Source organism: Xenopus laevis, chromosome 6S, assembly GCF_017654675.1.
Source record: "Xenopus laevis strain J_2021 chromosome 6S, Xenopus_laevis_v10.1, whole genome shotgun sequence".
Taxonomy (NCBI): Eukaryota; Metazoa; Chordata; class Amphibia; order Anura; family Pipidae; genus Xenopus; species Xenopus laevis.
Genome location: NC_054382.1, coordinates 51392704 through 51416059, shown reverse-complemented (window position 1 = coordinate 51416059; position 23356 = coordinate 51392704). Strand labels below are relative to the sequence as shown.

General features: G+C 42.9%; 1 protein-coding gene across 4 annotated transcripts in view; it reads right to left on the bottom strand.

Moving 5' to 3' along the window:
* gli3.S (GLI family zinc finger 3 S homeolog) overlaps window positions 1-23356 on the bottom strand; it is a 165332-nt gene that overhangs the window by 131988 nt on the left and 9988 nt on the right. For all 4 annotated transcript variants that reach the window (XM_018269358.2, XM_018269355.2, XM_018269356.2 and 1 more), the window contains exon 2: window positions 7327-7485. In XM_018269358.2, the coding sequence (XP_018124847.1) occupies window positions 7327-7453 (127 nt within the window). In that variant the 5' untranslated portion in view covers window positions 7454-7485. The remainder of the gene's footprint in view (window positions 1-7326; window positions 7486-23356) is intronic.

Sequence of the window (23356 nt, the reverse complement as noted above, 5' to 3'; positions counted from 1 at the left end):
CTCAAATTTACACCGTAATCCCCTGTATTGTTCATACCTGTGATCCCCCTGTATTGTTCAAACTTGTGATACCTCTATTGTTTATATCCTAAAGGCCTGTACTGTTCACACCTGAGACCCAGATTGAAACTGCCCACATTGTTCACCTGATCACACCTTATTCAAAATGCTAATGGAGCACAAGCACTGTGTCATTGTATGTAGTACATATTAGAATGATAGCTTTCCCTGTCTCCTGCTCTGTTCTGCCTTCCCTCCCTGTGTGTGCCATTCTCTGCTTGCCCAGTGCTGCTTGTGTGTGCCATTCTCTGCTTGCCCAGTGCTGCTTGTGTTTGCCATTCTCTGCTTGCCCAGTGCTGCTTGTGTGTGCCATTCTCTGCTTGCCCTACACTACCTATGGAATGTAAGCCTGTTAGGGGTTTGTTCTTGGGGTTTGTTAGCATTTGGAAATTGTTGGTAAGGGCCCCTAAGGTGTTTAATCATGTGTTGGGGGTTGTTGTATTATCCACAGGGGAGGATGAGGCATATGGATTTAGGGGTATATTTTAGCATGACTTCAATTTTTCACATATGAGTGATGAGGGATTTCCCTCAGTGAGCACCAACCATTTGGCTTTTTGGTGTGCTACCACTGTTAATGTGAATATGATCTTAAAAGTTCGTGTGGTAACATGGGTGTGGTTTACATTGGTAGCATTTTGAATAAAGTGTGATCAGGTGAACAATGTGGGCAGTTTCAATCTGGGTCTCAGGTGTGAACAGTACAGGCCTTTAGGATATAAACAATAGAGGTATCACAAGTTTGAACAATACAGGGGGATCACAGGTGTGAACAATACAGGGGATTACGGTGTAAATTTGAGATTTAAACAATGCCGGGGCCAGTTAATCTCTGTAGTAATATTTTTTAACCATGCCACAATGGTTCATCTACCTGCTCCTACCTCACCTTTCTAATGTCACTGAAGGGGGGGGGGGGGTGAGCAAATAAACCAGCAAGGAACTGTCACTGTTTGGGACAGCATGGATAATCTGGAGAAAAGCAAATAATGATCACTTTTGGTAAAGAATATATGTTGCTTTCCTTAACCCTTACTTAAAAATGAACATCTGAAATCCATTTGAAATTCCTCTTTTTTTAATCCTATACATTCCAATAATGACCAAAGTATACATATTAGAAATCTAACCTAAATGATCCATAGCTATAAAGGAAAGATATTCCTTTCTCTCCGTTAAGCCTTTTTGAGAGATCATTGTAAAGTAACCCCCTAATCCTCTCCAATAAAAAAAGATGGGGGGGACTTAAATGGCATCTTTAGCAGTAGAGAATTAGAACAAGGATGCTAATGGATTTGATAAAGAAAGAATACATGTAGAATTCTGCAGATCTCCTGCTCCCAATCAATCACCAGAGATCAGTGACATCATTAAAGCCTTTGATCACAGATCTTTTTTCAAGCTGTGAATAGGGGATAAATTGACCCAAGCAAGCAGAGAATATAGAAACACCTAGGAGACTACTCAAAGTGAAATATGAGAAGCTCGTAATATTAGCTGTAGCTTTAAAAAAATGAAAAAATATAGCTGCATTCCAGAACTAGAATGTGTATATATATATATATATATATATATATATATATATTTTTTTTTTTTTTTTTTTTTTCCCACTTAGGATTGGACTGACGCATGGACACTGCCTTGACAGGGCACGTCAACTTATGCATGCTTCGTACAAACTTTGTAACTAAAAGTGTCTTTTTTTAAGAAAGTTACAGTTCAGTTGTGCAAGAATATATATATATATATATATATATATATATATATATATATATATATATATATATATATATATATATATACTAAAGAAGTCCAAAAGCCGGCACAACACGTCAAACGGTCATAGTTGCCTGGGTGCAAATGGCCCAAAAATTAGATACAAGTATGAAGAAGCTCGCACTCTCAGGACTTATCACATCAAAAAGTGTTTATTCAGAAAGTAAAACAACTAACGTTTCGGCTCGCACTCAAGCCTTTCTCAAAGTGAAACCACACATAAACACCAACCTTTTTACACCCAAAATGGCGGGAAGCTGGGGGTAGTGACGTCACAGTGACGTTAGTGGGGGAAGGTATTAAGTAATAGGTTAATTAAATACAAAACAAGAACAGAAATCGATAAAAAAACATAAAGAATGGGTTCATAGTATCACAATAAAATAGCAGGCAGTGCTGCGCATGTAGCCATGTAAGTTTTGTTACAGTAACATATTTTCTAGTGGCTGCTGGCTTGCAACAATATATAATGATCGGCACAAAAAAGGTCTTTAAACATAACATGTTGCTGCCTTCGATTGTCCACAGAGTGCGCTTTGCATTAAAGTCTATTAGCCGCATACACTGTCAAAAGAAGGGCAAGAGTTTACTAGCCTGCTGTTGGACATCCCCAGATCAATATGTTCGCGACTCCATGTTCCTCAGTGTGTTCCGCCGATCGCTCACAATAAACCTGTCATGCGGCACTTAGTATTAGTGTTCGCTATGGCGCCATGACTCCGAGCGCCGTTTAAGCAGTGCGTGCTGTATCTTGCGTGCCGGGTGGATACCACCGGATAGGTGGGGTAGTTAGGGAGCGATCTCCTAGCAACCTCCACAGCACTTGGCGCTGATTCGCAGGGGTTTACCGTGAGTTCACAGCATACGTTCTGTACCCTGTAGACAGTTCACATATATCGTGGTAGTTGTGCAGTGCAATCAGGTGGCTGGAGGTGGTGCTGTGTATAGCCTTGAGTGGAGGACGACGTTGCCACGGTGTCCATGCTTGGCAACCCACCTCACCAGCTACTAGTTAAGGCAAGGTACTGAGCCTTATAACGACAAACTGTTAGTACACACTGGGGTAGTAGGCATGGTCGGCCACCCTGTTGTAATCAAGCGGGGGCTCCCAACACTCAGCCATTCCAAATTTGTGTGTGCATATTAGTATGGAGGTCTGTCAGGTAATTATCTAGTGTGCCCAGATCGAGAAGGAGTACTGCCGCTTATAGCGAGGCCATGGAGACGGTATATCATCCCCTGCAGTGTTGGAGTCTGTTGCGTCTGAGGGTAGAGAAAGACATAGGGCCTGCACTAAAGGTCAATCTACTAAGGTGCCGTCTATCAGGGATGTTAAATATTAGTAGTAGTGTGATTATCAATACTTTAAGGGAAAGGAGCATATTAGTTGTACTATGAAAGTCACTACTTCAACATACAGGATACACAACTTTTAGAAGAATGGAGCATACGAGATAAGTTCATTGAGTCCACGGGGCTCAGTGTGTCTTGACGGTGGATCCATTTGAGCTCAGCTTGTAACAGAAGTCTTTCCCGATCACCACCTCTGGGGGAGTGGAGACGCAGTCAATTATCAATTATCAGGGACGCCAGTGTGTGTTTGCATTCCACAAAGTGCTGTGCCACCGGGGTGTCTCCACTTCCTTTGCTGATTGCTGCCCTAATTGTTGATCTGTGGTTTGCCATTCTGTCCCTGAAGTTGGTGATTGTTTTACCCACATACATAAGTCCGCAGGGACATTTCAGGATGTAGATAATGTATTTGGAAGTGCAAGTAAGTCTATGCCTAATTGCGATCTGTTTCCCTGAGTGTGGGTGGGAAAATGTGGATCCAGTCAGCAATTGTCTGCAAGTGTACAATCAGTGCATCTATAGCACCCCAGCTTGGACCTGGAAAGCCAAGTTGTGGGCGTAGGGAGCTGGTAGCAGTGTATTGGATCTGTGTTCACTAGCTGGTCCCTCAGGTTTCTGCCTCTCTTGTAGGCTATCCGTGGAGGTTGTTTAAAAGGTGGTGGAAGGGTTCTGTCCTTCTGTACAATGGACCAATGATCGTGGATGGCCTTCGTGAAGGATTTGGTGGTCGTAGAATATGTTGTTAAAAAAGTAAGTCTGTCAGGCTGTGCTCCTTTGAAGGTGCTAGGATTTGAAACGAGCAGTTCAGCCTGCGTGTGGCTTAAAGCTCTCTGGCGACTATCAAGCAGTTCATGTAAAGGATAGCCACGTTGCAAAAACCGATTAGTGAAGTCATCAAGTTGGGTAACAAGCCGTGTCGGATTGGTGTTGTTACGTACAGTGCGGATCCACTCCAGACGCAACAGACTCCAACACTGCAGGGGATGATATACCGTCTCCATGGCCTCGATATAAGCGGCAGTACTCCTTCTCGATCTGGGCACACTAGATAATTACCTGACGGACCTCCATACTAATATGCACACACAAATTTGGAATGGCTGAGTGTTGGGAGCCCCCGCTTGATTACAACAGGGTGGCCGACCATGCCTACTACCCAAGTGTGTACTAACAGTTTGTCTTATAAGGCTCAGTACCTTGCCTTAACTAGTAGTTGGTGAGGTGGGTTGCCAAGCATGGACACCGTGGCAACGTCGGCCTCCACTCAAGGCTATACACAGCGCCACCTCCAGCCACCTGATTGCACTGCACAACTACCACGATAGATGTGAACTGTCTACAGCAGTGATCCCCAACCAGTAGCTCGTGAGCAACATTGTTGCTCTCCAACTCCTTGAATGTTGCTCCCAGTGGCCTCAAAGCAGGAGCTTATTTTTGAATTTCAGGCTTGGAGGCAAGTTTTGGTTGCATAAAAAACAGATGTACTGCCAGACAGAGCCTTAATATAGGTTGACAATCCACATAGGGGCTACCAAATGTCCAATCACAGTGATTATTTGGCAGCCCAAGAACATTTTTCATGCATGTGGTGCTCCCCAATTCCTTTTACTTCTGAATGTTGCTCACGGGTTCAGAAGGTTGGGGATCCCTGGTCTACAGGGTACAGTACGTATGCGGTGAACTCAAGGTATACCCCTGCGAATCAGCGCCAAGTGCTGTGGAGGTTGCTAGGAGATTGCTCCCTAACTACCCCGCCTATCCGGTGGTATCCAGCCGGCACGTAAGATACAGCACGCACTGCTTAAACGGCGCTCGGACTCATGGCGCCATAGCGAACACTAATACTAAGTGCCGCATGACAGGTTTATTGTGAGCGATCGGCGGAACACACTGAGGAACACGGAGTCGCTAAAATATTGATCTGGGGATGGCCAACAGCAGGCTAGTAAACTCTTGCCCTTCTTTTGACAGTGTATGCGGCTAATAGACTTTAATGCAAAGCGCACTCTGTGGACAATCAAAGGCAACATGTTATGTTTAAAGACCTTTTTGTGCCGATCATTATACATTGTTGCAAGCTAGCAGACACTAGAAAATATGTTACTGTAACAAAACTTACATGGCTACATGCACAGCACTGCCTGCTATTTTATTGTGATACTATGACCCCATTCTTTATGTTTTTTATTAATTTCTGTTCTTGTTTTGTATTTAATTAACCTATTACTTAATACCTTCCCCCACAAACGTCACTGTGACGTCACTACCCCCAGCTTCCCGCCATTTTGGGTGTAAAAAGGTTGGTGTTTGTGTGTGGTTTCACTTTGAGAAAGGCTTGAGTGCGAGCCGAAACGTAGTTGTTTTACTTTCTGAATAAACACTTTTTGATGTGATAAGTCCTGAGAGTGCGAGCTTCTTCAAACTTGTATATACATATATATATATATTTAAATGAGTGTATATACATATATATCTATATGAGAAAGGCTAGATTGCTGGCCAAATTGAATAACGCTACTGTGGCACCCAGACTACAATTTTTAACTAGAGTAACTACATTTTTTTGAGAGTGCTGGCATCTCTATGGAATGGGTTAATATCTATATTCATTTTTCCAGAACTAATTGTTAGTATTTCAGTAGATTTTTAAGTAGCCTTCTTCATCAAATGATCAATGAGTTCATTAATAAGACTGATAAGAAAAGTGTTGTGTCATTGACAATACTATGAAAGATGATCCTGGATTCCTCCTCCAAAAGCCAAAGGTTTCTGCGGCAGCTCTAAGCCCATTCGATATTTTTCTCAGACATAAAAAAGTGAAAATCCATTCTGTAACCAATTTCAATTAGAATCTGAGAGCTGTTATCACAGGTGTCGCAGAATGGGTCCGTTAAGGGAAATGTTGCCTTTCCATTCTGAAATTAAACCTTATCGGGGCTACAAACATGGCTAAGGATAGACTATCTGTAAATTACTTTTCATCCAGGGTTAACTCCAGCTTAAGTCCTGTCATGTGTGATTTTTTCCCCACATCCTCTTGCAGCAATCTAATGGCTAGGCTCTGAATGCAAGCGGCTTTCATTCTTGCAAGGATTTCCATTCCTACAGAGTTCAAATGCAAATGCGCCAGCGGCCAGACAAGGCAAATTAGCTACATCATTGAAATCTTATTATGGGGAATAAAAGACTTGCATTCTAAAGTCAGTCTCCGCCCTCCGCTGCATTCCTGGTGATTTTTCAATTGCAAACTCTGGGGCCCAAGTTATTTCATTAATTCAGCACCCAAGTAGTAAGGCTTTTCTCAAAAATCTTTCAGTCTTCTTTTAGCAAATTATCCCATGACGGAGGATTTGTTCAGTCAAAGACCCCCTGACTTTGAGAGGAAACAAAAGAATCAAGAGACTTTCTGGTCCACCTGCCTGGCGAATGATGAGGCAGGGAAAAGCCTCCCCCAGAGAAACCAATCAAACCATTGTGTGGCACAGTCAGAGCTTTTCAACTGTCAAGCCAGGAGAGCAGGAAAGAAGATGAAAGAACTCAGGATGAAGCTACCATTTACACAACCATGTGGGAATGGTCTCCAAAGATTTAATAATTGGGATGGAAGTTAACTTTCCACATGTTAGAAAATTGCTCTGAGCCAGGACATAAATGAAACTCTTCCTAAAAAAATATAAATTTGCTCATATCTGTGCAGGAGGTGGGACTTGATTAACATACTGTTATATATTGAACCAAGTAAAAGGACTGAGGTGCATCACTCTGCTATGCAGGGCTTTTGAAAGCAAGTACTTCCCAACATGAGGTAATGATAAATATTACAGAATCAACACCACAAACAGGCAAATTAACTATACTCATCACTTCTGTGCAGTTTTTAAGTTTAGTGGGCAGTTTAAGATATATACTAAATATTTAGAGGTGCAGATTATATTAAAATAATCAGCAGATTCCAGGGTATATATACCCACACAAATTGTGTATAGGTCATTCTGATTTGAGAAAGCCAGTCGGATGACTAGTGAGACGTCTTCAAGGAAAACACAGCAAGCCCAGTTGATTTGACTTATTACTATATATATACCATGACCTGGATGAATGAGAACCTTCACAGACATAAATGCAGATGACACTTACCATTAGAAGTTGTGCTGGAGGCAACAGCTTTCTCACTGACTTCTGTTCGAGTGTGACCTTTGACTATAGAGTTTTCAACCTTTTTTTTTTTTTCACTTGCTGTAGTGCTACGGGACTGGGCTTCCATGTTGTCTTCTCATTACTTCTAGCCTCCTTAACCTGTTCAAAAAACAATTTTACAATTAAATCACAAAAAACACCACAAAAAAACTACAAGTTACACATTCCTATGATCTTTTTTAATTAAAATGTTTTTAGTGTTGGGTTCTTTTAGCAAACATAATATAGCAATTTTGTAAAATAATTTCTATAAAGTTGTTATTGGGAGTTACCAAACTCAATCAACAACCTCCAACTTAATTTCAGAAAGTTAAGCTATAGATCAAAGAGACTTTGCTTTTAGTTCAGTGCCCATAATCTTGTCCCCTTTTGACCTTTTACTTTCTAGAATTCTAGAGGATAAGGATCATTCCTCACATAGACACCCATATCTCACTTTTGATGCTTGTTTCCAATTCTTAGACAACAACAGGTATAGCAGTATTCAATTCGGTCAAACCATACACTATGATGATTCACTCCTACTTGTATATGTCTTACAATTTGAGATTGTAAGCTCTTTGGGGCAGAGCCCTCTTTTCCTCTTGCATCAGTTATTGTTTGCTTTACTGTATATGAAAACCTGTATGTTTAATGTGCTGTAGAATATGTTACTGCTTTTTAAATATGTGAAGATAATAATCACAGTAGGAATGTAACTTTGGATGTTTTGATGCCTGCGCTAGAGGAGGTTAAAAGAGGCCTTGATAGCATCCTGTTTGCGATCAGCCTTGGGTTAATGGTAGACATTGTAAATTTAATATGGTGAAAGACATGGGGCTAGGCTGTGTATAACATCAGACAAATATGTCTGATCAGTGCAGTTTATTCTGAGGTCTATTGGGTTAGCAAGGTCTTAGATATACAGTCTTTTGAATATGGCATATGGACAAGCAGTAATAACAACTGTCTTCCTTTGTCTTAAAAAGCTAATATAGGTACACCAATATGTGTAAAAAACTGTACTGTTTTTCAATAGGTTTTATTTGCATTACCTTTTAATCACCCATCAAAGTTATGGCAAATCCCTTCCATTAAATTTGTAATAACTTAACAGCATTTATATCATTATTATTTCATATGTCATGAGCAAGTATTTATAATGCTTAAATTATTCCACAGTGCTATAAAATAGAAGTGTATACATATCAAACATACAAATTACATGGAAACAAAGAGGGCTCTAATCAGGGCTAACAATCTAAACAATCACCAAGAATTGTAATAACTTTAGTTCTATTGGAAGAATTATTTAGAGCAAACAATTCTACACTCAATCAAAATCATTTTATTTATCTCAAGGTTTGATGTGAGTTAAACTTATAACAAAAAAAAAACTAGGAGATTCATAAAACCCACACGTTAGTTCTATATGACTGCATCCAAACCAATAAACTTCAATTGAGCTCTTAAGATGGGTGAATGTAAAAAATTTGAAAAAACACTTTATGAACTTCCAAAAAGTAAATATAATACCTGAAATAAAAATAATACCCGATTCCACTGGAAAAAACCATGATAGTCTGCTTGTGCTGCGGGGACCAGTTCTCCACCCCTTTTAGGCCTTTTCACTGCCTGTATATAAAGTATGATGAGAAATGGATGATACCCTGTCTTCTGTTCCATTTTGTGCACTTAGTTCTCATTTTAAATAGGGTTTTGGTCAGAAACACATAATCCATCACTTCACAATGGAAGGTATGCATGAACTCAGCAGGTTTAAGGTGGTGAATTATTCCCAGGGTATAGGTTTGATAATTGATCATTTAAATTCGAATCGAGTTTGGATAATTCACAATTCGAATTTGAGTGTTTTGACCAAAAAAAAAAAATGGAAAATTTGGATTTCCAATTTGACCCTTAATAAATGAATAAGCTTGAAAAAGATGGGTATATTAACTCTTTTTTAATTTCTCAAGTGTCAGGAATAGTGATGGGTAAATTTTTCCCGTTTCAATTTCTTGAGTCAATTTTGACTCCGGTGTTAAAGTCAATAGGCGTCCGAAAAGTGCTGACGCACGCCAGTTGAAGAGAGCGACTTTTCCAACGCGCGCCCAAATTTTTTTTCGCTGGACTTAATTATTCACCGGCAGTGAAACACAGAAATTACTGTCTCCCTGTTCCTGGTGCTATCCGGCCTGCCTCTCCAAGGGCGTCCGAGAGATACGTGGCTGCTTCCCCTCCAGCCCAGTGACATTTTTAGGCATCAGGTGGAGTGGCAGCAGGTTAGTGTGTCGCAGAGTACTAACAGCCAGAGCTTGAGGTTAGCGTATTATGCGATCACTCGCATATCTTTCATCCGGGGTTCCTGCTTCCAGGAGCACTATACCGTCTGGGGAGTGCGGGATCAGCAAGAGCCGATCTGTTCCAGTACGGGTTTCTGGATACAGCAATGGGGATATCCGCCATTCTTTAGGCGAAGGCGCATAGTGATTACGCCGACAAGGGGGCATATCCAGTCAGGCGGATCCAATGCTTCTCACAATAGCCCTTGGCTGTAACAGCCCGGCCTGGTGAGTCAGAAGGGGAGGAGTAATAGGCCTCTATAGGCCAGTCCACACATCCCTCGTGCTTATGGCTTCCACAGTGCGGGTTGCATAATACAGTGCTAGGTAGGTAGAGGGATATTTTTATGGGGACCTGCTTAGAATCCTAAGGATTCTGTTTTGTCATTTCGTATTATTGTTTTGCAGGTATTCTTTTGCTCCAAATTCATATCCCAGCTGCCACTCCACATAAATCTTCCTTGCCTGGTTGAGGTAATTTAAACAATAAATAAATAAATAAATAAATAAATAAATAAATAAATAAATAAATAAATGATTATGGAAATCTTCCTCTCACTAATTCTATTTTGGTTCTAGTGCCATCATGACCTAAAAAGAGTATTCTCAGTATTAGGAGAAAGCCTCAAACCAGCAATTGCTAACGTATCGGTAGCAAAGGCCATGGAGGTTTGGCTAGTTCATATAGAGATAGCCTTGAAGGAAGGTAGTGTCAGGGAGCCGGGAGCTCCCTCCAGGGAGGTTGTCTGGATCAAGGAGGAAGCCCTCTTGAGGGAACAAGGTCGCGGTATCCAAAGGGTTAAACGGAGAATAGTCAGGATCAGGCAAGAGTTCACAGGCAGGCAGAATACAATCAAAGTCCAAAGTCCAGGCAAAGGGTCAGGATACAAGGCAGGAACAATATTAGGCAATAAGGCACACAGGAAACCCAGGATATGCTTCAGGAAAGTAATCCTATTCTTGGGCGCCATTCTGGCGTCTAGTTGGAGTTTTTATTTTCAAATTTGGCGCCATTCTGACGTCATTGACGCTCTTGCGCCGACGTCGGCGCGCTGACGTCATCGCCCAGCGCCGCTACCCACGTGGCGGCCATGGGCGCCGCCATTTTGGGAGCGACGCCGGCGAAGATGGACGCGCCGCCCGGAGCTCCTGGGCCTGCTCCGGGCGGCGATCGTTACAGTACCCCCCCCTCACGGGGGGCCTCTGGACCACCAGGACTTGGCTTCTGGGGAAACTTGGAATGGAACTCCCTCACCAGACGAGGAGCGTGAACATCACGGTGTCCTTCCCAGGAGCATTCTTCAGGGCCAAAGCCCTTCCACTGAATGAGGTACTGAAGGGACCCTCTGGAGATTCTGGAGTCTAGGATTTTCTCCACCTCGTACTCGAGTTGACCCTCCACTGAGATGGCAGGAGGAGGAGACTGACCGCCAGAGAACCGGTTGGTGATGGCGGGTTTCACCAGAGACACGTGGAACACGTTGGGGATTCTCATCTCTGGTGGAAGCTGGAGTCTGACAGCCACAGGGTTGATTATCTCCAAGATGGGAAATGGTCCCACGAATTTTGGACCCAACTTGGGAGATGGTATCTTCAACCGGATATTCCTGGAAGAGAGCCAGACATTATCACCCACCTTGTAGAGAGGAGAGGATCTTCGACGACGATCCGCGAAAGTCTTATGAACAAGAGCACTCTTCTCTAGGTTCAACTTGGTCGCAGCCCAAATAGCAGACATATGGGCTGCGGAGTCGTCAGCAGCCGGGACGTCAGATAGCACAAAGTCTTGGGGAAAAGCTTGAGGATGCTGACCATACACCGACATGAACGGAGACCTTCCTGTAGAGGAATGACAAGCATTATTATGAGCGAATTCCGCCCATGGGAGGAGATCAGACCAGTCATCCTGGCAGAGGGATACGTGGTTCCTCAGGAACTGCTCCAGGGCTTGGTTGACACGTTCAGCTGCCCCATTCGTTTGCGGGTGGTATGCAGATGAAAACTGAAGAACAATTCCCAGGTCTTTGCATAAGGAACGCCAGAACTTGGCAGTAAACTGGGTGCCTCTATCGGAGACGATCTCCACCGGGAAACCATGCAGGCGGAAGATGTACTGGATAAAAAGCTGGGACAACTCCACCGCAGAGGGCAACTTCTTCAGAGGGATGAAATGGGCCATTTTGGAGAAGCGATCAATAACAACCCAGATCACAGTATTCCCACCGGAGGGAGGAAGTTCGACAATAAAGTCCATAGAGAGGTGCGTCCATGGACGAGAGGGTACCGGCAAAGGCTGTAACAACCCACTGGGGCGGGAATGGCTAGGCTTAGAAGTGGCGCAGACATTACAAGCAGCCACAAAGTCCTTTACATCCTTGCGGATATCAGGCCACCAGACTAGGCGCCTCAAGAGTTCAAGGGTCTTAGCCGAACCAGGATGTCCAGCTTGCCTGGAGCAGTGGGTTTGTTGCAGGATGGCCAGGCGAAGTTCTGGAGGGACGAAGGCCATGCCAATCGGAGTATCTTGAGGAGCCGAGGACTGCCCAGCCAGAATCTGGTCGGCAAATTGGGGATACAGAGAAGCAATGATCTTGACTGGTGGAATGATTGGTTCCTGTCTCTCAGGGTCACGGTCCACCGGAGTGAAGCTACGAGACAAGGCGTCGGCCTTCAGATTTTTGGAACCTGGGCGATAAGTCAAAACAAAGTTAAATCGGGAAAAGAAAAGGGCCCACCTGGCTTGTCTGGGATTTAGCCTCTTGAGGGACTGTATGAACTCCAGATTCTTGTGATCAGTGAAAATCTGGACAGGAATTTCAGAACCCTCCAGGAGGTGACGCCATTCTTCAAGGGCAAGCTTGACTGCCAAGAGTTCTCGATTCCCGACGTCATAGTTCTGCTCTGCGGATGAGAACTTCTTGGAGAAAAACGCACAGGGGTGCAATTTTCCATCAGAGGAATGTCTCTGAGACAGGATAGCTCCGGCTCCGACTTCAGAAGCATCAACTTCGATGCAGAAGGGTAGTGCAGGATTGGGATGTCGAAGAACAGGAGCGGACGTGAAGGCCTCTTTCAAGGACTGAAAGGCTTCTATAGCAGATGGAGGCCACAGGCTGGGTTTACCCCCTTTTCGGATGAGGGCCAGGATAGGTGCAATGCGGGAAGAGAACCCCCGGATGAACTGTCGATAATAATTAGCAAATCCGATGAATCTCTGGATTGCTTTGGTACTCAGTGGGAGAGGCCACTCCTGGATGGCCGACACTTTCACGGGGTCCATCTCAAATCCCTCTGGAGAGATAATGTATCCTAGGAAGGGGATCTTGGATACCTCGAAAACACACTTCTCCAACTTGGCGAAGAGAGAGTTCTTCCTCAGACGAGAGAGTACCTCCTTCACCTGGGAGCGATGACTTTCAAGGTCCTTGGAAAAGATCAGGATGTCGTCCAAGTATACGACTACGAACCTTCCTAGGAGATCTCGGAACACATCATTCACAAACTCCTGGAAGACGGCAGGGGCATTGCATAGGCCGAAGGGCATAACGAGATATTCATAGTGCCCATCCCGAGTGTTGAATGCCGTCTTCCATTCGTCACCCTCCCGGATGCGAATGAGGTTGTAGGCCCCCCGGAGATCCAACTTGGAGAAAATCTTGGCCCCTTTCAGCTGGTCAAAGAGCTCGGCAATCAGGGGCAGAGGGTATCTGTTTTTCACGGTGATCTTATTCAGACCCCGATAGTCTATACAAGGCCGAAGGCCTCCGTCCTTCTTCTCCACGAAGAAGAACCCAGCCCCTGCAGGAGAGGTAGAAGGGCGGATAAACCCCCGCTGGAGATTTTCTTGGATGTACTCCTTCATAGCGGTAGTCTCTGCAGGAGAGAGAGGGTAGGTGCGCCCTCTGGGGGGCATAGCTCCAGGCAGGAGTTCAACCGGACAGTCGTAGGAGCGATGTGGGGGAAGGAACTCTGCAGACTTTTTACAAAACACATCGGAAAATCCCTTGTAAGTGGAGGGCAAAGTCTTTAATTCCGCAGAGGAGACATTCACCTTCTCGAGGGGTTTTGGCGGAAGGCAATGTTGCAGGCAAAATAAACTCCAACGAGAGATCTGCCCAGTGGACCAGTCTATGGTGGGGTTATGCAGACGTAACCATGGAAGACCCAATATCACTGGAGTAGAAGGACAGGGGATGATGAAGAATGAAAGTTTTTCTTGATGCAGCGCCCCAACTTGTACAGATAGTTCCGCCGTGAACTTTGTGACGAATTCAAACTCCAGGGGTTTGTCATCTATGGCAGTAATTCGCAGGGGAGAAGACAATGGAAGCAGAGGAATCTTCATGCGTTCGGCAAAAAAGGCATCCATGAAATTGCCATCCGCTCCGGAGTCGAGGAAGGCCCTTTCGAAGATAGACTTACTTGCCAGGTGAATCTGCAAAGGAAGGAGAAGCCTGCGTGAATTTTCTTGATACTTCTCCAGAGAACCTCGAGTGATGCCCCCTACATAAGAAACCTGAGACATACCTCGGGGTACAAAACTCTTGGCTTTGGCAGGACAGGCGTTGGCAAAATGGGAATGCCCACCACAGTATAAACAGAGACCTGCCATACGTCTTCGGAGTCTTTCCTGCTCGGAGAGGCGAGTCTTTCCTACTTGCATGGGTTCCTCCAAGGGAGACGTCGACACATGGGTCACAGGAACAGCGGGTGTTTGCAGAATCGGCCTTTGAAAGCGAGGGGCCAACATGGGAGAAAATCGTCTACTGCGCTCTCTCTCCACCTGGTGCTCTCTGAGACGAGTGTCCACCTTAATGGATAGAGCGATCAACCCTTCCAGGGTGTCAGGAGTCTCTCTGGAGACGAGATCATCTTTGATGCGGATGGATAGGCCTTGGTAGTATACAGCCTTGTAAGCGTCATCACACCAGGAAGTCTCCGCCATCAGTGTTCGGAAGTCTATAGCATACTCATTGACACTGCGGCTTCCTTGCCGGAGCTGCAAGAGACGGGCAGGGGCGTTCGTAACCCGACCTGGAGCATCAAAGACTATACGAAAAGCTTGGAGAAAGTCTTTAACATCAAAAGTCAGCGGGGAATTCTTCTCCCAAAGAGACGTTGCCCACTCCAGTGGCTTGCCTTCCAATCGAGACATCACATACCCCACCTTGGAACGCTCGCTTGGAAACTGTGTGGGTTGGAACTCAAATTGAATTTGGCATTGCGTGGCAAATCCCCTGCAGGCTTGTGGGTCCCCACTGAAACGAGGGGGAGGAGGAATGCGAGGCTCACCTGTCGGGTAGCTTGTGTTCGTGGGGGCTGCCGCCATGGGGGGATCCCCAGTAGGTGGAGCAGTGGAGGACGCAGAAGGCACTTGAGCCAGCAGGACATCGAGTGCTTGCCCAATGCGAACCTGCTGGTTTTCGTAGTCCTCCATGCGGGATGCCAGTCCGCGGAGCGCTCGTCCGACATGAGGTGTGGCTTCCTCAGAAGGATCCATGGCCCAAGAATAATGTCAGGGAGCCGGGAGCTCCCTCCAGGGAGGTTGTCTGGATCAAGGAGGAAGCCCTCTTGAGGGAACAAGGTCGCGGTATCCAAAGGGTTAAACGGAGAATAGTCAGGATCAGGCAAGAGTTCACAGGCAGGCAGAATACAATCAAAGTCCAAAGTCCAGGCAAAGGGTCAGGATACAAGGCAGGAACAATATTAGGCAATAAGGCACACAGGAAACCCAGGATATGCTTCAGGAAAGTAATCCTATTCTTGGGCGCCATTCTGGCGTCTAGTTGGAGTTTTTATTTTCAAATTTGGCGCCATTCTGACGTCATTGACGCTCTTGCGCCGACGTCGGCGCGCTGACGTCATCGCCCGGCGCCGCTACCCACGTGGCGGCCATGGGCGCCGCCATTTTGGGAGCGACGCCGGCGAAGATGGACGCGCCGCCCGGAGCTCCTGGGCCTGCTCCGGGCGGCGATCGTTACAGGTAGGGACACAGCTGAGATTCTTGAAGGCCTTAAGGAATTGAAACTGGGTTCCTCGTTTCTGATTAATTCCTCTGTGGATTAAATAAGACTGGCTTCCAGGTCACTGGCGTTATCAGTGGCAGCAAGAAGAGCATTCTGGCTTAGAGCCTGGGAAGCAGATTCTGCATCTAAGACAGCATTATGTTCTTTACTTTTCTAAGGCCAAGTTTTATTTGGAAAAAAACTAGAAGACCCTATATCTAAGGCATCGGGTGGCAAAAGTCAGTTATTAACTCAGAGGAAGAGACGACAGCCATGGAAACAGCCACCAAGGGGGAAAGCGTCAACCAGAGCCAGATTCACACCATATCACCGCCGATCATTTTGGACAGGAAGAGAGAATTCAAGACAAGATAGTTGAAAGGCAGGGGCAATCTGGAGAAAATACCCGCAAACAATTATGAAGGTGGTGCTATCCAGGGGCCGGCTTTAGGAGGGAGACTTCAAAGTTTTCAGGCTGCCTGGGAAGGGTCAATAGAAGACAGATGGGTCCTGGGAACTGTGAAAGAGGGGTACAGTCTCAAATTCACATCCACTCTTCCGTCTCCAGGATTCCTCATATCGACAGTTCCAACAGATGCATCCAAAAAGGCAGCCTTCCAAACTTGCCTTTCCAAACTGAGATTACAGCAAGTGATAGTTCAAGTCCCACTGGACCAAGTTTATTCTTGGTTCTTCATAAAAATCCACAGGGTCATGGAGACCTATTCTGGATTTAGGAAGAGTCAACAGTATTTTAAGAATTCAACATTTCAAGATGGAATCCATCGAGTCGGTAAAGTCTGCAATATCACCAGGAGACTGGATGTGCACAATGGACATCAAAGATGCGTATCATCATATTCCCATAGCAGTACCAGACCAAAAATTTCTTTGGTGTGCCATAGGCAACCATCACTATCAATTCAGATGCCTACCCTTCGGATTAGCAACAGCTCCAAGGGTATAACTATGTTACCTCAAATGAGAACATCCCTTCTTTGGTGGAAAGAACACGTGGACCAAAATATGGGTACCAAATTATTTCCAGCAAAGTGGGTCATAATGTCTACAGATGCCTCAGGTCTATGCTGGGGAGCAGAATTGGGTTCAAGGGTAGCACAGAATCTATGGCCTTATCCATTATCAGACGTGCCATCAAATGTCTTAGAGCTAAGGGCAATAAGACACGCCTGTCTTTTCTTTCAAGATCAACTAAGAGGTACAAGACTGAAAATAAGATCAGACAATGTCACAGCAGTAGCATTTATAAGATGACAAGGAGGAACAAGAGGCCTGGGGCTTCTGGAGGTAGTACATCCCATATTTCAATGGGCAGAGAAAGCTTTGAAGGATCTGACGGCAGTTTATGTTCCAGGAAAATTAAACATAGTGGCAGACACGCTCAGCAGGAATTTTGCAGACTGGCACGAGTGGACTCTGGATCAGAAAATTTTCATGGCGCTAGTGCAGAGGTGGGGTCAACCATCGATAGATCTGATGGCATCGTCCCTCAACACCAAGTGTGCTCAGTTCTTTTCAAGAGGCTGGGATCCGAAGGCATCGGCAGTGGATGCATTGACACAGAGATGGAGATCCATTTAGGCTACATCTTTCCTCCTCTTCCTCTGATACCGAAAGTGATTCAGAAAATCAGAGAGGATCAAGCCGGCTTTTTTTTGGAAAGAGTAAAAATATTATGGTAGATCCAATCACTGCAGATTGTTATCAGAATCAAGCCACATCAGACAGAATCTACTTGGTATTTCTAGTTATTCAGACTACATTGTATATTTTTGAGGTATAGCATTTAAAATTAATGCTGGATCTCTGCCTTTCAGATGATGGCTCTAGTGAGCCTTTTTGGGCTGAAAAGTGACAATAATTTTTGGAGGCAGGATAGGTCTATTTCTCTTTTCATGATGCTGAAAAGCACCACATTTGCAATCATCTGCATGATAAAAGCATGATAAGCAATATACTAAATAAATAAGTTGTCTCAAAGATGAAGTTGTCTATATATCTTCACTTCAAACTTTCTAAGCCTATGGTCAGCTACCAGATGCCCACCAGATGTTCTCAAACTACAACTCCCAGTCCCCTTCCAAAAGGGTAAGTATATAACTGTGATTCTAAATTTAACTGTAATGAAACCATTTGAGAACCCCTGGTTTAGACAATGCATCTAGCGCATTTGCACCCAGCCAGACCTCATGAAGAACAAAAGTGGCTCACAACGCAGGCACATGAGTAAGCTTCTTTGTAATTAATTATTTGGGGTTTGAGAAAGGTATTTAAAGCAAATCACAGCTTTTCTCTCACAGAAAAAAACGCTTTCAATGTAGATAGGAGACTTGTCAACTATTCTTCAAGTCTAAGGTAGTGTCCCTTATATTTTATATATGCAGTAATGTACATTGCTTCAAACAAACATATTCAACTGCGCCTATGGCACACCTCATCATTTCAGCAATACAACCTAGGGTACAGGATGCATCCAGCATAAGTTTATATGTGTCTGCTTCATCAATGAATATAATGCTGCATCAATGAACATAATGAACTTAACATAAGTTCTAATCACGTTATTAAATCTATAGTTTTATACATACATATATAAAATTGATCCTGAATGCTGGGGGCCTAAATTTATCCAAATAAGGATGTGGATCAGTATACTGTACCTTACCTCTGATATAATTAATTTAAACATTACAAAAACCCAGTAGGATTGTTTTAACACCAATATGGATTCATGGAGGTTAAAGGACATGTCAAACCAAAAAAAGTGTTTTGTCTCATAAAAAAAATCATATGGTTTCTAAGTTATTTATATTTGTTTTGCTATTGACAGCAGCGTTTGTCCCTTTCTATTCTCTGCCCTGGTAACTCTGGCTTTTGAAAAAATGTAACACAGGCCAAGGGACTGACAGACCTGTCTTGCTGGAGGAGATTGACTTTTGCAACATTGTTTAAAAAGTAACAACAAGCTGCTTTCAATAGCAATTACATTGACAAATACTTAACAAAAGCACTAACAATTGTTAAGGGGAACTCCACAAAAACATAACTTAAGCTTTTTGAAAAGTAAACATACTTTCAAGCAACTTAAAAAAATATGCAGACTTTTCATGATTTTTAATGGTTTCTGAAAGTTCCCTAAGCCTAGCCCCTTGCTCTCCTGTTGATCTCTCTGACTACTTTGCTGAGCTGGCTGACTACTGTTACTTTGTATCAACAGCCAACTGTCCTCAGTCTGCATCCTCCAAACCCCACAATTCCATGCACACATGATTTCAATAAGGAAAGGAACATCCCAGTGCAATGCATTTTGGGTTATGTAGGTCCTGCATGCTGTCTGTAAACTGTGGAGTACTTGTTACAATTTGTAACATCAATGTTTTAGCCCCTCCTTCCCTGCCAGGATTTCAAATGATGCATAAAGAGAACTGTTGAACAGCTGGATTTCAGCATAGAAAATGGCAATTATTCATACCTTTTGACGAAACAGGTAACAGTGATGGGTATATTAGGGGTTTCTGTGTTATGTGGGCCTCTTTATCAAATTTTGGTTTGGAAGCCGGAGATCCTCTTTAATAGATTCATATTGGAAAGTTGCTTATAGTTTTTATGCTTTCTTTATATTGTGGCTTGACATGCCCTTTAAATAGGATCAAGTACAATGTACCGTTTCATTATTACATAGAAAAAAGGGGAAAATATATAATTATTTGCTTAAAGTGGACTCTATGAGTAATGGCCTTTCCATTGTTCAGAGTTTTCTGGATATTGGGTATCTAGATATACCTGTATTATATTGTGATAAACATTAATTATATAACTTCTATGTGTGTTTAGAACAATTATCTTTATGGGGGAGTCAGAATGAATTTCGTTATAAAACTTGCACATACTGTGTATAATGTGCCCTGCCAATGAGTTTAGATTTCTGTAAAGAGCCCAAAAAGTTGTATAGGAATGACAACATTTTCTATGGGCAGTCTGCACTGTGTTTATAAAATGTAAATTACATGGCAGTTCACACTTTTTGTACAGAGAGAAGTCTACAGATGTCCTCTTTTTTCCAAAGAATATAATTTATAAACATGTGTGGTTGGAACTGCTAAATGTTTGAAACCATGTTTCAATTCCTATTATTTGTGTTTTGTGAGTAATTTAGCCTTTTTTTCAGCTCTATAATTTCCAGTTTCAGCAATCTGATCGATAGGGTCTAAATTACCTTCGCAAACATGCTTTGATTTGAATAAGAGACTGGAATATGAACAGGAGAGGACCTGGCTATAAATAAAAGTAATACAAAGTAGCTATACCAATACATTTGTAGCCATACAGAGCATTTGTTTTTAGACGGGGTCAGTGACCCCCTTTTGAGAGCTGGAAAGAGTCTGAAAAAGGCAAATCATTTAAAAACTATAAAAAGAAAAAAATGAAGGCCAATTGAAAAGTTGCTTGAAATTGCCCATTCTCTTGAATTATGAGAATTGCAGTTCGATTCGTAGTCGTAGTCGAAGGTCGAAGTAGCACATTCGATGGTCGAAGTAGCCCAAAAAACACTTCGAAATTCAAAGTTTTTTTAATTCGAATCCTAAGTGTTGCATACATATGTTTCTTCTGCACTATGGGTTCGTAAAATCCCCCTGTTCCATGCACTTTACTTTGCTTCCAAAGAAATTTAAAATGAATCATCTGTGAAAGAATGCAGTGTGACCACAGCAATCACGAATTACAAATATAATTATTTTTGCATTCTTTTAGATATATAGAAAGTGAAAACAAAGTAAACAAATTAATAAGAGTCCCCAATTGCAGACAGCATTGCCTATAGCAGGTCCTAACATTTTCAAAAGGGGGTCTTAAAGCAGGAAGCTTAGTTTGCTCATAAAACTGTTGCTGGAGACAGGAACACATAGCATATTTAATCTGCAAACTGTGTGAGTCTACAATCATTTCAGCAAGATCTGAGGCATGCCCTCAAGGTTTTCTGGGACCTGGGATTAGGGAGTTGACAAGAACCTCTGCTGCCCCCAGACATGCTATTTCTTCTGCACTTAAACACAAATGCATGGAGACATTTGACTGCTGCTTAGCATTGCCACTCGAGCCATATAAAAGCTTTGCAAGTTCCTTTTGCTGTCAATATATCAAAGTTAGACACAGGAGAAGAAGAAGGGTGAAAAAAACCATCAAAGTGTGAAATTTCATTCAAAGTCCTCGCTCAGCTGCATAAGACTTTATTTCTCCGACCTATCGAATACCTGTAGAAAATAGAGGGATATGATAAGACTGTTAGAAGTTGGGGAAAGTTTGTATTGGGCACCCAGTTGGTCTATATTTTTTTTTTTACAATTCATTGTTTTTGATTTAAAGCAAGCTGCTTTTTTTGCCTATGAAAGGTAATGGTTTCAATTGTTTGTTTTCTAACACTACACCAAGAACTTTTATGTCAATGAGGAAACAGTACGCCCTAGGGTGATGTCCTGCTGACAGCTTTCTCCAAAGAACCTGTCCCACCTGATTAACCTCTGAATTACAGTAAATGTTTGCAATGTATTGAATGTTTGTAAGCTTTCAAAATGCCAAATGATTAGTCCCTTCAGAGCTGTGAGGTGGCGCAACATATAACTGTGTGGTGTTTCCTGATTGGCTGTCCTGTGAAGAAGGGGTATACAGCGCAATGCTCCCACCCCCAAAATAAACATTATTATATTAACCCTTTAAGTGCCAGCAGAATTTCACATTTTGGTTACGCGAAATGCCAGCCGTTTTTGAAACATTTTGTGCTCTCTCACTTTAGGGGCATTTTCTGAGGGGAAACCTATAGTTTACCTAGGAAAACTATACATTGTTTTTTTCGGTAGAAACTGAGCTTTCTAAATCTGCCTGAGTTTTCATGTATTTCCACCTGTGCAAAAAAATTTATAGTGCTAAATACCAAAAAAAAATGAAAAATTACCATTTTTCATCGTATATCAATTTATACCAGAAAAATATTTCATTTTACGGATGAAAATCCAACTGATTTGGAAAGCCTTATGTCTCTCGAACGTGCCAATACCAGATATGTATAGTTTTAGGGAGATTTAGGATTTCTGTACAGCAAAAACTCCCGGCAGTATATTACCGAATTTTGAAAGCACTAAGGCAGAAAACGGCATGCTTTAGATTCCAAGGCAAAAAATCCTGAAACCGTAGGTTTACCCCGGAAAACCATACATTTTTGAAAAGTACACATTCTGCCGATTACAAAATGGGTAACTATGTCTCTCTACTCCCAACTACCAAACATAAAAGCTTGTCTGAACATAGCGGTTTTTCAACAAAAAATTCAAAATTCTGAAAAATCATTTCAAAGGTTTTATTTTGCTGCTCCGCATATCCCAAACTATATTAGATACCAAGAAAAAGCACCTGGAATATGATTGCCAGGGGTCCACTGAACAATTTGATACCCATTATGCATAGGTTTACCAAAGTTTCTGGCATTTAGAGACACCAATATGTAGTTAGCACATCCAAATTGTTCAGGACTTTACTTCAGCTACTGAGAAATCAACACATTGACTGCATTTTTTGTGGGGTAAAAACACAGAAATATATGTTTACCCCCCAAACCCATTTATTTTTGGAAAGTACACATTCTACTGAATCTAAAATGGGTACCCATGCCTTTCTGCTCCAAACTACTGAGTCGCAAGGCTTTCCCACAATTGTCGGTTTTGGTGAAATATCTGAAAATTTCCTCAAAGCTTCAACTTCCCAGCACCATATCGCCCATGTATCATTATGTACTAAGAAAAAGCACCCTAAATATGATTGCCAGGGTTCCTCTGAACATTTTGGTGGTCATTGTTCATAAGTTTACCAAAGTATCTGGCATTTAGAGGCCCCAAAATGAAGTTAGCGCATACAAGCAGTCCCGTGGGTAACTTCAGCTAATGAAAGATCAACACATTGACTGCATTTTTGTGGGGTAAAAACACAGAAATATATGTTTACCCCCCAAAACCCATATATTTTTGGAAAGTACACATTCTACCGAATCTAAAATGGGTACAAATGCCTTTCTGCTCCAAACTACTGAGTCGCAAGGCTTTCCCACAATTGTCGGTTTTGGTGAAATATCTGAAAATTGCCTCAAAGCTTCAACTTCCCAGCACCATATCACCCATGTATCGTTACGCACCAAGAAAAAGCACCCTAAATATGATTGCCAGGGTTCCTCCAAACAGTTTGGTGGCCATTGTTCATAGGTTTACCAAAGTATCTGGCATTTAGAGGCCTCAAAATGAAGTTAGCGCATACAAATAGTCCTGTGGGTAACTTCATCTAATGAAAAATCAACACATTGACTGCATTTTTGTGGGGTAAAAACACAGAAATATATGTTTACCCCCCAAACCCATATATTTTTGGAAAGTACACATTCTACTGAATCTAAAATGGGTACCCATGCCTTTCTGCTCCAAACTACTGAGTCGCAAGGCTTTCCCAAAGTTGTCGGTTTTGGTGAAATATCTGAAAATTGCCTCAAAGCTTCAACTTCCCAGCACCATATCACCCATGTGTCATTACGTACTAAGAAAAAGCACCCTAAATATGATTGCCAGGGTTCCTCTGAACATT